This window comes from Phocoena phocoena, chromosome 20, assembly GCF_963924675.1.
Source record: "Phocoena phocoena chromosome 20, mPhoPho1.1, whole genome shotgun sequence".
NCBI classification, from domain to species: domain Eukaryota; kingdom Metazoa; phylum Chordata; class Mammalia; order Artiodactyla; family Phocoenidae; genus Phocoena; species Phocoena phocoena.
In genome coordinates, this window is record NC_089238.1 from 9,709,524 (window position 1) to 9,727,972 (window position 18,449).

At 56.1% G+C, this 18,449-nt stretch overlaps 2 protein-coding genes and 1 non-coding gene across 3 annotated transcripts in view; 2 read left to right on the top strand and 1 right to left on the bottom strand.

Annotated features, from left to right (window-relative positions):
- ERCC2 (ERCC excision repair 2, TFIIH core complex helicase subunit) lies at positions 1-18,214 on the top strand. The gene is made up of 22 exons (XM_065899622.1): positions 1-108; positions 1,088-1,165; positions 1,248-1,310; positions 1,467-1,580; positions 6,203-6,319; positions 6,408-6,524; positions 6,871-6,994; positions 7,092-7,188; positions 7,274-7,407; positions 7,492-7,660; positions 10,257-10,375; positions 12,544-12,613; positions 12,704-12,773; positions 12,866-12,967; positions 14,134-14,197; positions 14,719-14,840; positions 16,246-16,338; positions 16,437-16,509; positions 16,734-16,804; positions 16,908-17,051; positions 17,145-17,288; positions 17,689-18,214. Exons 1-22 carry the CDS (start codon positions 76-78, stop codon positions 17,779-17,781), a joined length of 2,211 nt encoding a protein of 736 aa, XP_065755694.1. The 5' UTR covers positions 1-75; the 3' UTR covers positions 17,782-18,214.
- On the top strand, positions 3,395-3,533 carry LOC136141624 (small nucleolar RNA SNORA46). Its single transcript, XR_010657791.1, has one exon. It is a non-coding gene; the product is annotated as a small nucleolar RNA SNORA46 (small nucleolar RNA).
- Positions 17,913-18,449, bottom strand: part of KLC3 (kinesin light chain 3) — an 8,046-nt gene continuing 7,509 nt past the window's right edge. Inside the window, exon 13 of the mRNA XM_065899623.1 lies at positions 17,913-18,161. Coding sequence (XP_065755695.1) covers positions 18,090-18,161 — 72 coding nt within the window. The 3' untranslated portion in view covers positions 17,913-18,089. The remainder of the gene's footprint in view (positions 18,162-18,449) is intronic.

Below are 18,449 nucleotides of genomic sequence, written 5' to 3' on the forward strand. Positions count from 1 at the left end.
GCCGCCAGGCTTAACGTGGACGGGCTGCTGGTCTACTTCCCATACGACTACATCTACCCGGAGCAGTTCTCCTACATGCTGGAGCTCAAACGCACGCTGGATGCCAAGGTGGGTGGGCCGGCCCCTCGCTGCCCATCTGACAGCGGGGGCTGCCGCACGTGCGTCTAAGACTGAGATTGCAGGACGTTTGGAGTTTAGAAATCCGAGGTCCTTGGGAAGCCAGCGCTGCCAAACTTTCTGTTATCTCAAATAATAATAGTTAATAATAGCATTAGCTGACACTTGTCCAACGATAAGCCGCTCAGTGGTTGGCTTAGGAAGACAGAGACTTTGGAATCGACTACCCACAGCTGTGTGTCCTTGGGTAAATCACTGACTCTCCCAGTTCCACAGTTTTCACCTTTGTAAAATGGGCATAGTAATAATACCTACCTCAGCTGAGTATGAGGGCTGTAGGGGTTAATTCACTAAGTAAGTAGGAGGTTCTCAACTGGGGACGATTTTGACCCCCAGAGGACATTCGGCAATGTCTGGAGACATTCCTCATTGTCAGTACTAGTGGAGTGGTGGTGCTACTGGCATCTAGTAGGTAGAGGCCACAGATGCAGTGCACAGGACAGCGCCCTCACGATCAAATATTATCCGGCCGCAAAATGTCAAGAGAGTCGAGGTTGAGAAACCCCGACGTAAGACACTTAGTAATAGCTCCAGACACAGAGTAAGTGCTGTGGAGGCGCTTTTTGCCAAATTAAAACAAAACAGGTTCACCACATGTCAGACTGTACTAAGTATTTAACCCCCAGTTTCTCACTAATCCTCATAGCCATGCTATGAAGAAGAGATTAGGCCCATTTTTGGAGATGAGGATCCTGAGGCCCCAGAGAGGTTGAGCGGTCTTGCCTAAGACCACTCAACAAAAGTGGCAGAAGTGGGGTTCAAATCCACTGCCCCTAGGGCCCAGACTTTTAACTGCTCTGTTGTCCTGCTGTTCCAATGGTGGCATTTTGCGGCGGGGGTGGTTTCCCAGAGTCTGTGTCCCTGAAGTTCTGAGAGCCTGTGTCTTGTCCCTCCTGCCCGAATCATGCAGGGTCATGGAGTCCTGGAGATGCCCTCAGGCACTGGGAAGACAGTGTCCCTGTTGGCCCTGATCATGGCGTACCAGCGGGTAAGTGACCCACTGGGCCCGTGGAGGGGGAGGAGGGAGGAGGCTGGACAGGGGCCGAGGCTGAACCCATTGTCGTCGCCAGGCATATCCACTGGAGGTGACTAAACTCATCTACTGTTCGAGGACTGTGCCTGAGATTGAGAAGGTGAGCCTGGGACCAATCCCAGTGCCCCTCACTGTCCCCTAACCCAGCGATCCCCCTGGCGGTTGCCATCATAGCTTTGGGGGCCTGTGGGAAGCTGGGGAAGGGGCTGGGGCTTTCAATGAGGCCAAGTCCCCCCTCCCTTATCAACTGGAACAGGTGATTGAAGAGCTTCGAAAGTTACTCAACTTCTATGAGAAACAGGAGGGCGAGAAGCTGTCGTTTTTGGGGCTGGCTCTGAGCTCCCGAAAGAACCTGTGTATTCATCCCGAGGTGAGTGCCCATTCCTCCCCTCGGCCTAAGCCTCAGGATAGAGGAAACTCTGCCATCCAACCAGGAGTCCTAGATCCCCACCCAGACCAGACATCTCAGGGAGATGTGCAGGTGCCATGCACAGAATTCTCTTCTCACTCATCAAATGCCGACTCACCAGTCATGGCCCAGGCACACCTCCACCGGGGAGCCTTCCCACTTTCCCCAGCCTGAGAGAAGTTAAAAAGGCAGCTCCTTGGGGCTTCCCTGATGGCGCAGTGGTTGGGAGTCCGCCTGCCGATGCAGGGGACACGGGTGCGTGCCCCGGTCCGGGAGTATCCCACATGCCGCGGAGCGGCTGGGCCCATGAGCCATGGCCGCTGAGCCTGCGCCTCCAGAGCCTGTGCTCCGCGGCGGGGGAGGCCACAACAGTGAGAGGCCCACGTACTGCAAAAAAAAAAAAAAAAAAAAAAAAGGACAGCTCCTGGAGGCTGGCAGGTCTGGTTTCCTGATTCTGAAATGTACTAGCCATATACTCTTGCATAGGTGGTTTCTGCTCTCAGGACCTCAGTCCTCTCTTCTGTAAGATGGGGATAATTAATCTACTGCTTCACACAGTTGTTGATAAGATTGGGCAAGGGGGTGGGGGTGGGCGAAATGGGTGAAGGGGTCAAAAAGTACAGACTTCTAGTTATAGGATAAATAAGTCACATAACGTACAGTTGACCCTTTGTATCTGTGGATGCAGAGCCTGCGGATAGGGAGGGCCAACTGGGCTACACCACTTTATATAAGGGACTTGAGCATCTGTTAATTTTGTTATCCGTGGGGTGGACCTGGAACCATTTCCCCTTGGATATTGAGGGACAGCTGTACAGCATGGTGACTGTAAGTCATATACTGTATTGTATATTTGAAAGTTTCTAACAGAGTAGATCTTAAAAGTTCTTACCACAAGAAAAAAGATTGTAACTATGTACGGTGATGGATGTTAACTAGACTTACGGTGGTGGTCGTTTCCCTACATATACAAATATCGAATCATGTTGTATACCTGAAACTGATCTATAATGTTATATATCAATTATATTTCAATAATAAAAAAAAGATTGGGCAAGATAATGCATGTATAGCCCTTCACATGTATGAAGAGTTAAAAGAATTTTAGGAATTATGGGGAATTCCCTGGCGGTCCAGTGGTTAGGATTCTGTGCGTCCACTGAAGGGGACACGTGTTCGATTCCTGGTCAGGGAACTAAGATCCTACAAGCCACACGGCACAGCCAAAAAAAAAAAAGAATATTAGAAATTATAGTGATATTAATAAATATTACTATATGATACATAGAAAAATAATTGTCATTAAGTTACAAAACCATTGGGGTCACTGAGCTCCAGGCACGGTTTTAAGTGCTTTAGTGTGGTAATTCTTTAGTGGGGTATAATATATTCCAAGAATGTATTTTTTATTTATATATATATATTTTTTTGTTGTTGTTGTTACATTATTTATTTATTTGATTGTGCCAGGTCTTGGTTGTGGCATGTGGGTTCCTTACTTGTGGCTCACCAGCTCTTTAGATGTGGCACAAGGGCTCCCCAGTTGTGGCTCACGGGCTCCTTAGTTGTGGCATGTGAACTCTCAGCTGAGGTATGCATGTGGGATCCAGTTCCCTGACCTGGGATTGAACCCGGGCCCCCTGCATTGGGAGTGTGGAGTCTTAACCACTGTGTCACCAGGGAAGTCCCAGAATATATATTATGTAATGTTATTTGTAAGAATGTATGAGAAGTAATACAGATAGTGGATGATGACTAAAGAGCAGTGGCACCCCAGCACTGTGTTGAAACCCATGGATGGGAATCTTTCCCATTCTTGGTGATGCTGTAGTGCAAAAATATCCCTGGCTCTTTCTTTTTGGACAGCCGACTTTGTGCCATCCTGCTGTTGCTACGTGGAATTAAGGAACATAACTCTATTCGGCCTTTGTTATCTGATAGCAAGGAGGATTGGGATATAGGAAAGCTTCCACAGACTCTGGAGCAAAATTTCAAGATGCTTTCTTTTAAACAAAAGTTTAAATTATGACTTTAAGTTTAGAGACATAAATGAAGAGGAACCATGTAGCAAATGGATGTATGCGTGCGCTCAGAACACGCTCAGGTGGTGGTTCTGTCCCCCTTAGGAAAGTGAGAAGTTGAGAATTAATTAACTGGATTAGATTTTCTGGAAATGTGGTTAAGTGTATAAGTAGTATTCTGCTGTATGTCAGGATGGTATCTTAGTTGTTTCCAGAGATATATAGTGACCTGGATAATGCTAAAGATTGCGACAGATAATTCCATCTTGGTTTTGTCCGTCCACATGCCTGCTGCCTTGGAAAGATTTAAAAGCATAGCTGTAGTTTTCATTTGGATTGAATTTAGTTCTTCAAAATAGATTTGCCATTGGGTCTCTGCTTTAATCCTAGATAAAGTTTTCATAGTTTTAAAATACTTTTCTGTGTGAGCATACATGACACTTAACATTGTGTACCTTGTACAATGTTTTGTTTTTTTTTTTCTTCTGTACGCGGGCCTCTCACTGTGGTGGCCTCTCCCGTTGCGGAGCACAGGCTCCGGACGCGCAGGCTCAGCGGCCATGGCTCAGGGGCCCAGTCGCTCCGTAGCATGTGGGATCTTCCCAGACTGGGGCACGAACCCGTGTCCCCTTCATCGGCAGGCGGACTCTCAACCACTGTGCCACCAGGGAAGCCCATTTTTCTTATTTATTTTTGGCTGAGTTGGGTGTTTGTTGCTGGGCGCAGGCTTTCTCTAGTTGCGGTGAGCGGGGGCTACTCTTTGTTTCAGTGCGCACGCTTCTCATTGCCGTGGCTTCTCTTCTTGTGGAGCACGGGCTCTAGATGTGTGGGCTTCAGTAGTTGTGGCTCGTGGGCTCTAGAGTGTAGCCTCAGTAGTTGTGGCACACGGGCCTAGTTGCTCCGCAGCATGTGGGATCTTCCCGGACCAGGGCTTGAACCTGTGTCCCCTGCATTGACAGGCGGATTCTTAACCACTCCGCCACCAGGGAAAGTCCAATGTATTTGGTTTTTTTTTTTGCCATACGCGGGCCTCTCACTTTTGTGGTCTCTCCCATTGCGGAGCACAGGCTCCGGACGCACAGGCCCAGCGGCCATGACTCACGGGCCCAGCCGCTCCACGGCACGTGGGATCTTCCCGGACTGGGGCACGAACCTGCGTCCCCTGCATTGGCAGGTGGACTCTCAACAACTGCGCCACCAGGGAAGCCCCAATGTATTTGTTTTTTTATGTGATTTTTTTGGGTATTTATTGTTTATTTGTTTGTTTATTTTTGGCAGCGCCGGGTCTTAGTTGCAGCATGTAGAATCTTCGTTGCAGCATGTGGGGTCTTTAGTCGCGGCATGCCAACTTCTTAGTTGAGGCATGTGAACTCTTAGTTGTAGCATGAGGACTTACTAGTTGCGGCGTGCGGAATCTTAGTTGCGGCATGTGGGCTTCTTAGTTGAGGTATGTGGACTCTTAGGTGGGGCTTGCCGGCTCCTTAGTTGTGGCATGCAAACTCTTAGTGTGGCATGCGGGATCTAGTTCCCTGACCCGGATTAGAACCCTGGGCTCCCTGCATTGGGAGCAGGGAGTCTTACCCACTGGACACCAGGGAAATCCCATATGACGTATTTATATTACCTAATTAAAAAAAGATAAAATGTAAAGGCATTTAAGAAAGAGAAAGAAGTAGTATAAGCCTTGGCAACTAGGGACTTCCTTGGTGGTCCAGTGGTTGAGACTTGGCCTTTGGTCGGGGAGCTAAGATCCCACATGCCTGGCAGACAAAAAACCAAAAAACGTAAAAGAGAAGCAATATTGTAACAAATTCAGTAAAGACTTTAAAAAAAAAAAAAAAGCCTTGGCAACTGATGGAAAGGGAGAGGGAGGGGTCAGCCGCCTCAGAGCCTTCCCTTTGGTGAGGGAAGAGGGAGCCCTGGGCTGTGACGGTGCCACCAGTGGAGCCTCAGAGGGTTCGGAGCAGGGCAAAGGTAAGGCAGGTTCTCAAACTGCGATCAGAGCCTCCTCTGATTCTTGGACCTTGCCAAAGTTCTGGCTGTTTTAGCATTTTAAAAGATAAAGCAGAAAAATAAATAAATAAATAAATAAAGATAAAGCAGGACTTCCCTGGCGGTCCAGTGGTTAAGCCTCCGTGCTTCCAACGCAGGGGGTGCAGGTCGATCCCTAGTTGGAGAATTAAGATCCCACATGCCGTGTGGCACGGCCAACAAAAAAAAGATAAAGCAGTTATCCTTCATCTACATGCTAAAGAATCTTCAAGCCTTAATAGTTTGAAAAATTGAGATGTAATTGGCATTATATAGAGGTTAACATTTTAAAAAGAATGAGAGCCCAACAGCTGTACCACTCTTGCATCCCTGCAGTAAGTTCTCGGTGTCTTAACTGTTTAATAACAAAGCAGATTGAGGTTCGAGTTTTCCACAAATGCCCAAGTCTCACCCCGGTTGGAATAGGATGGCCTCCTATCCCGCCTATCCGTTAGGTGTTGAGCCCCGGATTCGAGGAGTGGTTGGGCCTCTCAGCCTTTCTCGGTGCTAAGATGCTCCCTGGCCCCTCAGGTGACGCCCCTGCGCTTTGGGAAGGACGTCGATGGAAAATGCCACAGCCTCACGGCCTCCTACATAAGGGCACAGTACCAGCGGGACCCCAGCCTGCCCCACTGCCGCTTCTACGAGGTGCCTGCGGGGCAGCGGTGAGAGACAGAGGGTGGGACCGCTAGCAACGGCCAACCTCCCTGAACCCCAGGTACCCTCTCACCCATAGGAATTTGATGTCCATGGGCGCCAGGTGCCCCTCCCTGCTGGCATCTACAACCTGGACGACCTGAAGGCCATGGGGCAGCGCCAGGGCTGGTGCCCATACTTCCTTGCCCGATACTCAGTGAGGAGGCCAGCAGGGGTCGGGCAGAGGGCCGTGTGTGAGGGTTACAGGCTGCCTGCCCATCTGTCTATCTGCCTAGATCTCCCTATTGGTCTGTGCCTGTATCTGTTTGTCAGTCTCTATCCGTTTGCGTATATGTATTTGTGCCTTGCCTGTGTCTGTCTTGCCTCGTCTCTGTGTGCCTGTCTGTGTCTGTCTGTCCATCTGCCTGTGTCTCTTGCCTCGCCTCGCCTCTGTGGGCCTGTGGGGCAGTGGCGTGGCATCGTGGTGTGGACGGCGGTGGCAGGGCCCCAGGGCTGGGTGCTGGCAGACGGCCCGGGCTGACCCTGCCCGCCTCGGCCCCCAGATCCTGCACGCCAACGTGGTGGTCTACAGCTACCACTACCTCCTGGACCCCAAGATTGCCGACCTGGTGTCCAAGGAGCTGGCCCGCAAGGCCGTCGTCGTCTTCGACGAGGCCCACAACATTGGTGAGGGAGGGGGCCAGGGCAGGGAGGCGATGCCAGCCCCTCAGGCTGCCGCTGCGTCCACCTGCCTGAGCCCGGCCCGCTGCCTGCTCTCCTCCAGACAATGTCTGCATCGACTCCATGAGTGTTAACCTCACCCGCCGGACCCTGGATCGGTGCCAGGGCAACCTGGAGACCCTGCAGAAGACGGTGCTCAGGTGGGGATGCTGCAGCCGGTAGGCCCTGGCGCCTGACTTGCCCCCCAAGTGTCCCCAGTTCTGCCCACACCTGGTCTCCCCGCAGGATCAAGGAGACGGACGAGCAGCGTCTGCGGGACGAGTACCGGCGCCTGGTGGAGGGGCTGCGGGAGGCCAGCGCCGCCCGGGAGACCGACGCCCAACTGGCCAACCCCGTGCTGCCCGACGAGGTGCTGAAGGGTGAGCCGCGGCCTGCCCCCGCGCCCCCCGCACCCCTGCCGCTTGGACCCCCAGCGGCGCCTGGCTGAGCCCCTCTTCCCGCAGAGGCGGTGCCAGGCTCCATCCGCACGGCCGAGCACTTCCTGGGCTTCCTGCGGCGGCTGCTGGAGTACGTCAAGTGGCGGCTGCGCGTGCAACACGTGGTGCAGGAGAGCCCACCCGCCTTCCTGAGCGGCCTGGCCCAGCGCGTGTGCATCCAGCGCAAGCCCCTCAGGTGCGGCCTCCGAGGCTGGGTGGGTGGGTCCCTGCTGGGGGTGGGGGGCTTCGAGGCCGGCCCTGGCACTCGCTGAGCTTTGTCCTCCCAGCCTGTGGCCTGGGGTCACCGTGTCACCAGTATCAGGAGTAAGGGAAGAGCGGGGGGCGCATGTGTGACACTCGTGGGGCAGAGCGGGCCAGTCCGCGAGCTGGTCTTGGGGCCCTGGTGGGGCAGGCGGCACATGGCTCGATCAGAGAATTTACCTGAGGAGAGTTTGATGGAGGGGCTGTGTACAGGGGGGCGGGCAGGGTGGAGGAGCTGACGGGTGGCGAGGCCCCTGGGCCCTTGCCAGAGGTCAGAGGTGTTCCTGCCCCAGGCCCCAGGGGAAGGGGAGGGAGCGGCCCTGGGGAGGGGCTCCTGATGAGGCTCAGCAGAGTGGGAGCCGGGAGAAAATGGGGCCCTCCCCCCGACCCCTGTCTCCTCCCATCAGTGCTCATCGTCCCCCCCGCGACCCCGGCCCCCAGCCTGTGGGCTGGAGCAGCCCCTCAGTGCGATCTGGGGGGCAGGGTCAGTCTCCCCGTCACAGGGCAGGCAGCGAATGGACCTGGGAGTGGGGATGGAGTTTCCTGTGCTTTTCCTTTGCTGTTTTGCATAAGTCATTTGTCTTCTCTGAACCTTAGTTTCCTCCTTTGCGGAGGAGCGGGGGCTACTCTTCGTTGGGGTGCACGGGCTTCTCATTACACTGGCTTCTCTCTTTTTTTTCCTTCTTAATTCATTTATTTATTTTATCTTATTTATTTTTGGCTGCGTTGGGTCTTCATTGCTGCACCTGGGCTTTCTCTAGTTGTGGTGAGCGGAGGCTACTCTTTGTTGCGGGGTGTGGGCTTCTCATTGCGGTGGCTTCTCTTGTTGCGGAGCATGGGCTCTAGGCCCACGGGCTTCAGTAGTTGTGGCACGCGGGCTCAGTAGTTGTGGCTTGCGGGCTGTAGAGCACAGGCTCAGTAGTTGTGGTGCACAGGCTTAGTTGCTCCGCAGCACGTGGGATCTTCCTGGATCCGGGGTCGAACCTGTGTCCCCTGCGTTGGCAGGTGGATTCTTAACCACTGTGCCACCAGGGAAGCCCTACACTGGCTTCTCTGTTGTGGTGCTCGGACTTCAGTGGTTGCGGCATGCGGGCTCAGTAGTTGTGGCTCGCGGGCTCTAGAGCACAGGCTCAGTAGTTGTGGCACACAGGCTTAGTTGCTCCGCAGCACGTGGGATCTTCCTGGCCCAGGGCTCGAACCCGTGTCCCCTACGTTGGCAGGCGGATTCTTAACCACTGCACCACCAGGGAAGTCCCTCCTGCGGTGGTTAAATGACAGGGCAGCGATGCCAGGAACCTACCCGGTCTAGAGCACTGATGACGAGCTAAGTGCTTTATGGTCCACATCCCATGGAATCCCAGTACAGTGTCCTCCTTCCCTCGCGGTCCAGTGCAGTGGTTAAGACGCTGCCCTTCCACTGCAGGGGGCACAGGTTTGATCCCTGGTTGGGGAACTAAAATCCCACATGCCACGCGGCCAAAAAAAAAAAAAAGAAAAATACTGTCAATACAGTGTCCTTGCCTTGCTCTCTAGAGGACGCTGTGTCCCGCAGAGGAGAAGCCGTTGTCCAGGGCCACACAGCACTGCCTATGGCAATTGTGACTCGAAGCCCGGCCTGTAGGGCTCCAGAGCTCCTGGCTGCTCTGCCTCTGAGGGGGTGGGGAGCCCTCGGTGTGGCTTCAACTTTCTCTCACAGCTGAGAGACTTTTGAGGACAGAGGGAATCTTAGTTAGCCATATGATACGTGTTCTGAGTGCCTGCTCTGTGGTGGGGACGCAGTGATGACTGAGACAGCCCTGGCCCTGCCCTCCTGGGGCTCCCAGTTCAGTTGGGGAGACAGACCTGTCCCAGATAGGGCCAACCCAGGGCCGGGATGGGGGAGTCCTGGGGGCTGAGGGAATGCAGAGGGGGCACCCGATCGAGCTTGGGGGAAGAGAAGACAGACTTGAAGAAAGGAGGTTCAGGAGGCCGGTTTTAAACTTGACCATCTGCCTGGCTCCAAAGCCAGGTTCTCCTGCTCCACCGCCTGTCCCCGAGGGGTGAGAGCCTCCAGCTGGGTGGCCTTGCGTGTACGGCTCTGTGAGGGTGTGTGAGGTTGTCCTCTGTGAGCAGGTGGGACTCTGACGCTGTGAGTGTCACCGAGGGTGGTGAGTGGGACTGAGACATAGCGAGAGGTTCTGGGCGTGAGTATATGACAGTGTGGCCGTGCGGGATTCACGTTGTGACTGTGGGATGCTGGGTCACCCCTTTTGACGGAGAACCTGCATGTGAGAGTGTGATCTCATGTGACATGACTGCGACTCTGTGGGCCGTGTGATTATTGCTCCGTGTGTACCCTCGTGTGGCTGTGGCCCCGTGGGACATGCACTTGTACAAGGTGGGGACACAGAGGTGACTCACACAGACCCAGGCCCTGCCCTCACGGAACTGCCAGGCGGCGGGGGAGGCGGTGCGTGACCACGTCCTCTGAGGGCGAGGAGGGGACTCTGGGGCCCGCTGCCTTCCCTCAGCCCGTCCCGCCACCCCGCCAGGTTCTGCGCCGAGCGCCTCCGCTCCCTCCTGCACACCTTGGAGATCACGGATCTCGCCGACTTCTCCCCTCTCACCCTCCTGGCTAACTTCGCCACGCTCGTCAGCACCTACGCCAAGGGTGAGCTCACCTCTTCCTGCCCCTGCCGGCCCCCGGCCCGGAATCGGGATCTGGCAGAGCCTAGAGGGCTGCCCCTGGGACTTGGACTGGCGGGACCTCGTAGGGTTGGGCTTGGGAGTTCGGGCTCTATTTTGAGGGAGCGGGGAGCCACGAAGGGCTCTCGAGTGAGCAGGCCTCGCGCTCAGATCTGCGTGTTCAAAGGTTCCCTCTGGCTGCAGAGTGGACAGTATGGGGGTGGGCAGAGGCATGAGGTGAGGCCGGAGAAGTTCTGTGGGGATCTGCTCACTTACACCGGGGGGTGGGGTAAGGGGTTGGTCATGCTGCTCCCAGGCACTGGGGAGCCATGGCAGGTTCTGAGCAAGGGAGAGGCAGGATCAGATTTGTGCTTTAGAATGTTTCTTCTAGCAGAGGCTGGGCCATTGCGGGAGGAGAGAAAAGGAGGGGCTGGAGAGAGATGTGGGAGCTAAAGCGGCCGGGACTGGGTGCCTGGTCTTGCGGGGCCTGGGGGAGAGGAGTCGAGGAGGATGCTCAGATTTCCAGGGGAGAGGGGAGCATTCCCTCTGCTTCCTCAGCTTTAAGCTGTCCAAGGGCTCAGTCTGATCTCCGGGGATTACTCCTCTATCTAGGAAACTAGGTCAGGCCTGCCTGATGTCCTGCGGCCTGGTGTGGCCTTGGCAGGAGGATAGTGAGTCCATCTCCCCCACCCCAGGGCCGATCGGCAGCAGGTCTCAGCGGAAGCGTCCTTCTGCGTCCATTCCTCCGTCCATCCCGTCTTGCCTCTCAGTCTGTCTTTCTCCTCTGTTCCCCACTTCGCCGTCTCCCAGCACCTGACATTCTTTATTTGGAACGCCCTTCCCCACGTTCCTCAGCCCCCAGCTGTCTCCCCCTCATCCTTCAGTTCTCGGCTTGGGAGAAATGCCGCCGCCTCCTCCAGGAAGCCCCTTCTGACTCCCAGGCTGGGCCAGGCCCCTCCTCTAGGCTCCCCGTCCCAGCCTTGCCCACTTAAGAGTGGTCACTCTGTGGGGACAGGTCTGTGTCCCCGTCACTGGACTGTGAGTCCTGAGAGGGCAGGACCAGGGCTGTCTCAGCCACTGCTGCGTCCTCAGCACAGGGCTAGGCACAGAGGACTTGATTTTTCCAAACATTTTTACTAAGTGAAATAGAATACGTGGATTCATTCATTCATTTATTGGTTCAACAAATGGGCCAGGCCCAGCACTGGGGAAGTGGCAGGAACCAAGAAAGACCTCATTCCTGACCTCCCAGAACTTACGTGCTAGCTGGGAAGACAGGGAGCCGAGGCGCAGACACAGGTAAGGAAGATGATTCCAGAAAGCGATAGTTTTTGTGAGAAACAAACATGTCGCCGTGTTGGAGAACACCTACATGGCTGGCGTGGCTCTTCTGAGCTGACATTTGAGCTGAGTTCCGAATGACCAAATGGAGCCAGCTGCCTTGGGAAGCTTGCCAGGCAGTGGGGCAAGTGCAAAGGCCCCGGGGTGGAATGAGCCTGGTGGTTTTGAAAGTGAGGCAGGAGGCCTGTGAGCAAGGAGGAAATGGGGTCATCGCGGCAGGATCCCACAGACAATTCTGGACCCTGGGAGGAGTGTGGGGGCTTCTGAGCAGGGGCAAGTTGTGAACTGACTCAGGATTTCACAGAGTCCCTCTGGCTGCTGTGAAGGGAGCAGGGGTGGGAGCGGGGAGCCCAGTGAGGAGGCGACTGCAGTGGTCTAGGCGGGAGGTGATGGCGGCTGCACTGGGCCGGGGGTGGGGGAAGTGGGCAGCTAGACTTTGGAGGCAGAGCTCACCAGCCTCCTGATGGCTTAGACAGACAGGTGGTAAGAGAAGGTTCGAGACTTTGGCTTGAGTTGGGGGTGGGCCCCTGCAGCCCCGGGAGAGTGAGGGGTGAGCCTTTGGTACTCTTGGCTCAGCGTCCTCTGAACGTTTGCACAGGTGTCGGCCCTGGGGAGAAGTGGGCGGGTTGGGGTATATTTTGGACTCAGATGCCTGGGTTTTAGGTTTGGGCTGCTGGTGGCTGGTCCCATTCACTGAGGAAGGTGGGGGGAGGAGGACTGAGGTGGAGGGAGAAAGTCGGGGGCAGGGGTGGGGGGTGGCCTAGTGGGCATGGTCATGACTGGCGCCCAGGGAATCTCACCGGCCCCCTGTAGGTTTCACCATCATCATTGAGCCCTTTGACGACAGGACCCCAACCATCGCCAACCCCATCCTGCACTTCAGGTGAGACCTGACCCCAGAGGGGGTATGAGTGGCCCACAGGGGCCTGGGCCCCCCAGCCTGGCACTCACCACCCTTGTCTCCTCCTCACAGCTGCATGGACGCCTCGCTGGCTATCAAACCTGTGTTCGAGCGCTTCCAGTCCGTCATCATCACATCTGGGGTGAGGGCCCTTTTGGCCCCCAGACCTCCACGGGGGGACTCCTGATTTCCTGCCCAGTCCTGCTAAGATCCCTCCTGCTGTCCCTGGTACAGACGCTGTCCCCGCTGGACATCTACCCCAAGATCCTGGACTTCCATCCCGTCACCATGGCAACCTTCACCATGACATTGGCTCGGGTCTGCCTCTGCCCCATGGTGCGTGGGAGAGGGTGAGGTGATGGGGGAGGGGAGGTGGGAATGAGGGCTGCCTTTCCTCCCTCTGCTCCCTGCCACTTCTCAGGCAGCTGTGGGATTCTGGATTCAGGCAGACCTGGGCCTGAGTTCGACGCCCCAAGCCTTAGCTTTCTCATGTGTGAAATGGGAACACCCCCTCTGTGATCTCCCAGGGTGGTTGAGGGGATTGAGTGAGATAACAGGTGTGAAAGGCCTTTGTGGCCCAGGGCCCGGTACTTGGTTAGCGTGGCCTTGCCTGGTTCATCGTCTGGCTGTGACCTTGCTAAGTGACCTTTCTACTCTGCCTTGGTCCCCTTCTTTGTAAAATGAACATCGTAACATGGGCCCTCAGTTTCATATCTGAAGTCCCTGGGCCGGATGTGTTTTTTTTTGTTCGTTGTTTTTTGTTCTGCCGCGCCACACGGCTTGTGGGCTCTTAGTTCCCTGATCGGGGATTGAACCCGGGCTCTCGGTAGTGAAAGCATGGAGTCCTAACTACTGGACCACTAGGGAATTCCCCAGATGTGTTTTAGAATTGAGAATTTTCCAGACTGGAAACACTGCCAGTGGGGTCTGGGCACGTCCCTCCAGTGAGAGTCACATTTCAGCAAATGTTCTGAAGAGTCTAACTAAGGAAGATACGTCAGGACTCTGAATAGGCTCAGGGCAGGTTTTGCTGCTGTAGGAGTTCGTGCCAAACTTAAACATCTGGAGTTTGTAGAGCGTTTTCGCGTCTGAATTGCCCGTCAGGGGTTGTGGACTGGCGCTGCCCACGGGCCATGTACTGCGTCGTGCTCCTGTGAGGTTGCTGGCGGTGTTGCACAGTGGCTGTCGAGCTGGGGGTGAGAGGCAACTTCCTGAACTGACTGGCTGGAGGCTGGCACGGGCTAAGAGGGTACTTGCTGCTGGGACACATGGGCAGACTTCGCTTCAGTTCAGTCCCTGCTGTGACCTTGGCCGGGCGACACGACACGCCTTTTGTGAGCCTTAGGTTACTCATCTGCGCCATGCGGATAACAGCGTAGCTGAGGGTTTATTCAATGACCCTGTGTCTGTAAAAAGCTTAGAACAGCGCTAGCAGGCCACCTGCACTCACACGTTGGAGCGGTTGCTGTTTCCCCTATCATGACCTCTCTTGCTCTTTCCAGATCATTGGCCGTGGCAATGACCAGGTGGCCATCAGCTCCAAGTTTGAGACCCGGGAAGATATCGGTATGGTACCCACAGGGGATGGTTTGTATGGGTCCCAGGAGGGGAGGTGGAGCAGTCAGCGTGGGCTGGGTCATGATGCAGTAACAGATACCTCCAAATCGAAGTGGCTTTAGGCAGAAGTACTTCTTGCCCACAGTACATGCCATCATGGGTTGGTGGGGGCCTGCCCCATGTCTCATGCTGGGAACTTCCACCACTGGACACATCACTGTGGTGGTGAGCTGTGACAGGAGGGCTCATGGTGAATTGTGAACTGGCTCGTAAAGGTTCTCAACCTGGAAGTGACATGTGGCCCTTTCTGTATTTGGCCATGGCAAGTCACATGGCCACGCCTATCTTCAGGGGTTTGGGGGTGCCGTCCTCCCAAGGAAAAGCAGAATGTGTTTGAACAGTCCTACAGAGGCCTCAGTGGGGTTTTTAGGAACCCAAATTCAAGACAAGCCATTAGACAGGAACGCTCTGATAGGGAGTGGGGTGGTGGAACCAGGCCAGGAGAGAGTCCAACCTCTGACCCCTCACAGCGGTGATCCGGAACTACGGAAACCTCCTGCTGGAGATGTCCGCTGTGGTGCCCGATGGCATCGTGGCCTTCTTTACCAGCTACCAGTACATGGAGAGCACCGTGGCCTCCTGGTACGAGCAGGTACGCCCAGCGACTCACCCCACAGAAGGCCCCTGTCTCAGCTCTTGGCTCTGTTCCCCTGTGTGTTGGCTTCATTCCTCTTGTGTTTTAAATGGTGACATGTATCATAGGTGATAGGACAGCGTATAAAACACAGATGGACAGTTTAAAGAATAAATAGCGTTCACTCTTCTCCCAACATCTAGGTTAAGAACTAAGACATGAGCAGCCTCGCTGGGCCCCTTCCTCAGAGGTGCGGCCCTCAGGAGAGGTGACCACATCCCACCTTACAGGTTTTTGGGGTTACTTCCTGACAGTCTCTCCAGCACATATGGCTTGGTGTCGAGACACTGGGTAGCAGGTGTGACTCTAGCTGGGTGCTGCGCCTCTAGAGGAAGGTTCTGGAGAATTACGGCTGGATACAGGCTCGGGGCAAAGAACCTGCAGGAGCCCCTTCTGGGGAGCATGTGGGTGAGGTCATGGGGAAATGGAGCTCACCACGGCTGGGCACTGGCAACCCAACAGGATGTGAATGGGGAAGGGGTGCCCTGTCCTTTCTGATTCTGAATGCACCACGGGCCCAGCTCTCGGGTAAGTTAGGGCACCTCTTTGGGCTGAGACGAGTGAACTTGTCTAATGTTAGCACCAGGCAGTGTGTGGGAGCCTCATTCACGCACAACCAAGACCTGGGTCTTGTCCTCAGGCTCTTTCCACACGGTGGGAAAGGCGGCTGTCAGCCACCTGAGCGCCACATCCCGTGCGCCTTTCGTGTCTTATTTAAGAAGCCTTTGCCGACCCCAGGGTCCCAAAGATGGTCTCCTGTGTTTCCTTCTAGAAGCTTTGTAGTTGTAGCTTTCACATCTAAGGGCTGTGAGGTACCTCAGATTTACCTTTGTGTATGATGTAAGGCAGGGGTCAAGATTCATTTTTTTCCCATATGGAAATCTAATTTCTCCAGCCCCACTTACTGAAAAGAGCTCCCCGCACTGAGTGGCACAAGTGACCATCTGTGTGTGGGGGGTGTTTCTGGACCCTCTGTTTTGTCTCACTGGTCCATCTGTGTACCTGTCCTTTATTCGCACCACACATCTATTTTAGTGTCAAATATGAAATCTCAAGTCAGCCTCTGATTGGCTCTGCCTGGCCTCTCCACCTATCACCTGCATCCCGATGGGCCATCTAGAGCCACATGCCTGTTCCATTCGTCCAAAGGATGAGGATTGGTTCCCTCCCCGGCTCACGGGGTTTTCCAAAGAAGTGACAGTACCACCACCCTCCCCAAGTCTCCAGTGGGCAAGCTGAGGCCTGGGGAGAGAAGTGGTCTGTTGCATGGGAATCTGACAAGAGTTGAGTTTAACCAGGACTCCCCTGTCCTTTAATCCTTCTGCTGGCCCACACCCTGACCTCCCTGGTGTCTTTCCCTAAGGGCATCCTCGAGAACATCCAAAGGAACAAGCTGCTCTTTATTGAGACCCAAGATGGGGCTGAGACCAGTGTTGCCCTGGAGAAGTACCAGGAGGTGGGTATTACCGGGGAAGAGGAAAGCCCAGGGTGGAGAGGGGCCAGAGGAGGTAGCTCCGAGGTGACGCATCTCGTGTCCTGGCCTCCCCTCCCCAGGCCTGCGAGAACGGCCGTGGGGCCATCCTGCTCTCGGTGGCCCGAGGCAAAGTGTCTGAGGGAATTGACTTTGGTGAGTGGACTAGGCTCTCCCCTCCCCCAAGCGCCTGCGTGGATGTCTGGCCATTTCTGCTCCCCCAGGGGACCGGCGGCCCATAGCCTGGGCACGCACGGGGGCCTCCCCTTCCTTCCATCCCTGGGTGCTCTGCAGGGCCCTTGGGGTGCAGTCACTCGAACAGCATGAGCTCCCGGGCCCCGCGAGCTCAGCCCTCTCACTCCCCCTCCTGTGTCGCGCAGTGCACCACTACGGCCGGGCCGTCATCATGTTCGGGGTGCCCTACGTCTACACCCAGAGCCGTATTCTCAAGGTGAGCAGCGCCTGGGGGGTAGGACGTGAAGGCCTCTGTCGGGCCCTCTCCTTAGGACTGTGTGAGGAAGGGACGTTACCCCCCCCCATCTCTGCACCCGCAGGCGCGGCTGGAATACCTTCGGGACCAGTTCCAGATTCGAGAGAACGACTTTCTGACCTTCGATGCCATGCGCCACGCGGCCCAGTGCGTGGGTCGGGCCATCAGGGGCAAGACTGACTACGGCCTCATGGTCTTTGCCGACAAGGTGCGCGTTCCGGGGCCCCCGCCAACCAGGCTGTTACCCCAGTTGCGGGTTCCCCCTGCCAGGATCCTGACATCCTCCCTCTCCCACTCACAGCGCTTTGCCCGGGCCGACAAGCGGGGGAAACTGCCCCGCTGGATCCAGGAGCACCTCACCGACGCCAGCCTCAACCTGACCGTTGACGAGGGGGTCCAGGTCGCCAAGTACTTCCTGAGGCAGATGGCACAGCCATTCCACCGGGTGAGCCCGCGGCGCCTAAGCTCCTTTTTCAGGAAGGGCCCTTGGCTTTCTCCCGGAGCCCCAAGCCCAGCCTGCTCCCTGCCCCCGACAGAGAGGGGTTTGTGTGCGCTGGCGCGCCAGGCCTGGGAACTGGAACTGCGGGGAGGGTCGAGGGCTACAGCCAGAGCGTGTCTCTCCATTGGGAGCCCCGAGCTGGCCGTGGGCCTCTGGAAAGCCAGTCCTTCTCTAGCTTGGACACAGCTCTCTGGGGACGGGATGCCCTGGGTTATACGGGTGCTTTGAAATTCAAGCATCCTGTCCTGTAGCCCCCCCGCCCCCCGGGGCGGGCCACCTGTCCCTACTGAGTTGTGGACCCCTGTGTTAGTAAGTGCAGCAGCTGACACCCCCCGCCCCCCACCAGGAGGACCAGCTGGGCCTGTCCCTGCTCAGCCTGGAGCAGCTGGAGTCGGAGGAGACGCTGCGGAGGATAGCGCAGATCGCTCAGCAGCTGTAGCGGGGTGGGGGCGGGGCCGTGAAAGGAGCTGGCCGCGACTCGGGAGCCTTACCTGGCCCTGGGTCCCAGTAGCTTGGAGGGCGCCTCCGGGGGAGGCGCTTAAAGTCCCTGCAGGACACCTCAGGCAGACCTTCTGGCTGCCAAGTCTACAGTCTTTAATCACAGGAGGAGAGGACAGCGGGGAAGCCCAAGACACTGGGTGCCCCCGAGGGGTGGGAGCAGTCAGGGAGATGAAAGGACTCCCCTCACCTCCTCCCACCCCTCTCCGGCTCCTCCTGAGAAGCCGCAGCCACGTGGTTCTGTCGCCTTCAGCGGGAGCCCAGGTCCTGGGTGCTGGCGCTGAGGGTCCGAGAGGCCTCGCGCAGGTGCCGGCTGGGGAACTGGGGACAGGTACAGGGGGTGGGTGAGGGGCAGGACACAGCTCTGCTGCAGCTGCCCCTAGGGTTACTCCCCAGCAGCCTGGCCGCCAGCTTGTCTATCCTGAGGGCCGCCTTGCTCGTCCCCCTGTCCCCACATCCACCCTGACTCCAGTCCATCCGTTCCCCCGCCTCTACCCAAGTAAAAGCCAACCATGCTCCCTATCCTGGCGTCCACTCCACCGCCAGCCTGACCACTTCCACCCTTCCCTTGCCTCTGGGCCTGTCAGTGTGGCCCCCTCACTCCACCCT

What these genes read in the sequence shown, in the direction of transcription:
- ERCC2 (XM_065899622.1), top strand. Translation starts at nt 76, where the DNA reads ATGCTGGAGCTCAAACGCACGCTGGATGCCAAG. An exon ending in CTGTGCCTGAGATTGAGAAG is followed by an intron (nt 1,311 to 1,466) that starts GTGAGCCTGGGA and finishes CAACTGGAACAG; the next exon opens with GTGATTGAAGAGCTTCGAAA. An exon ending in CTGCAGAAGACGGTGCTCAG is followed by an intron (nt 7,189 to 7,273) that starts GTGGGGATGCTG and finishes GTCTCCCCGCAG; the next exon opens with GATCAAGGAGACGGACGAGC.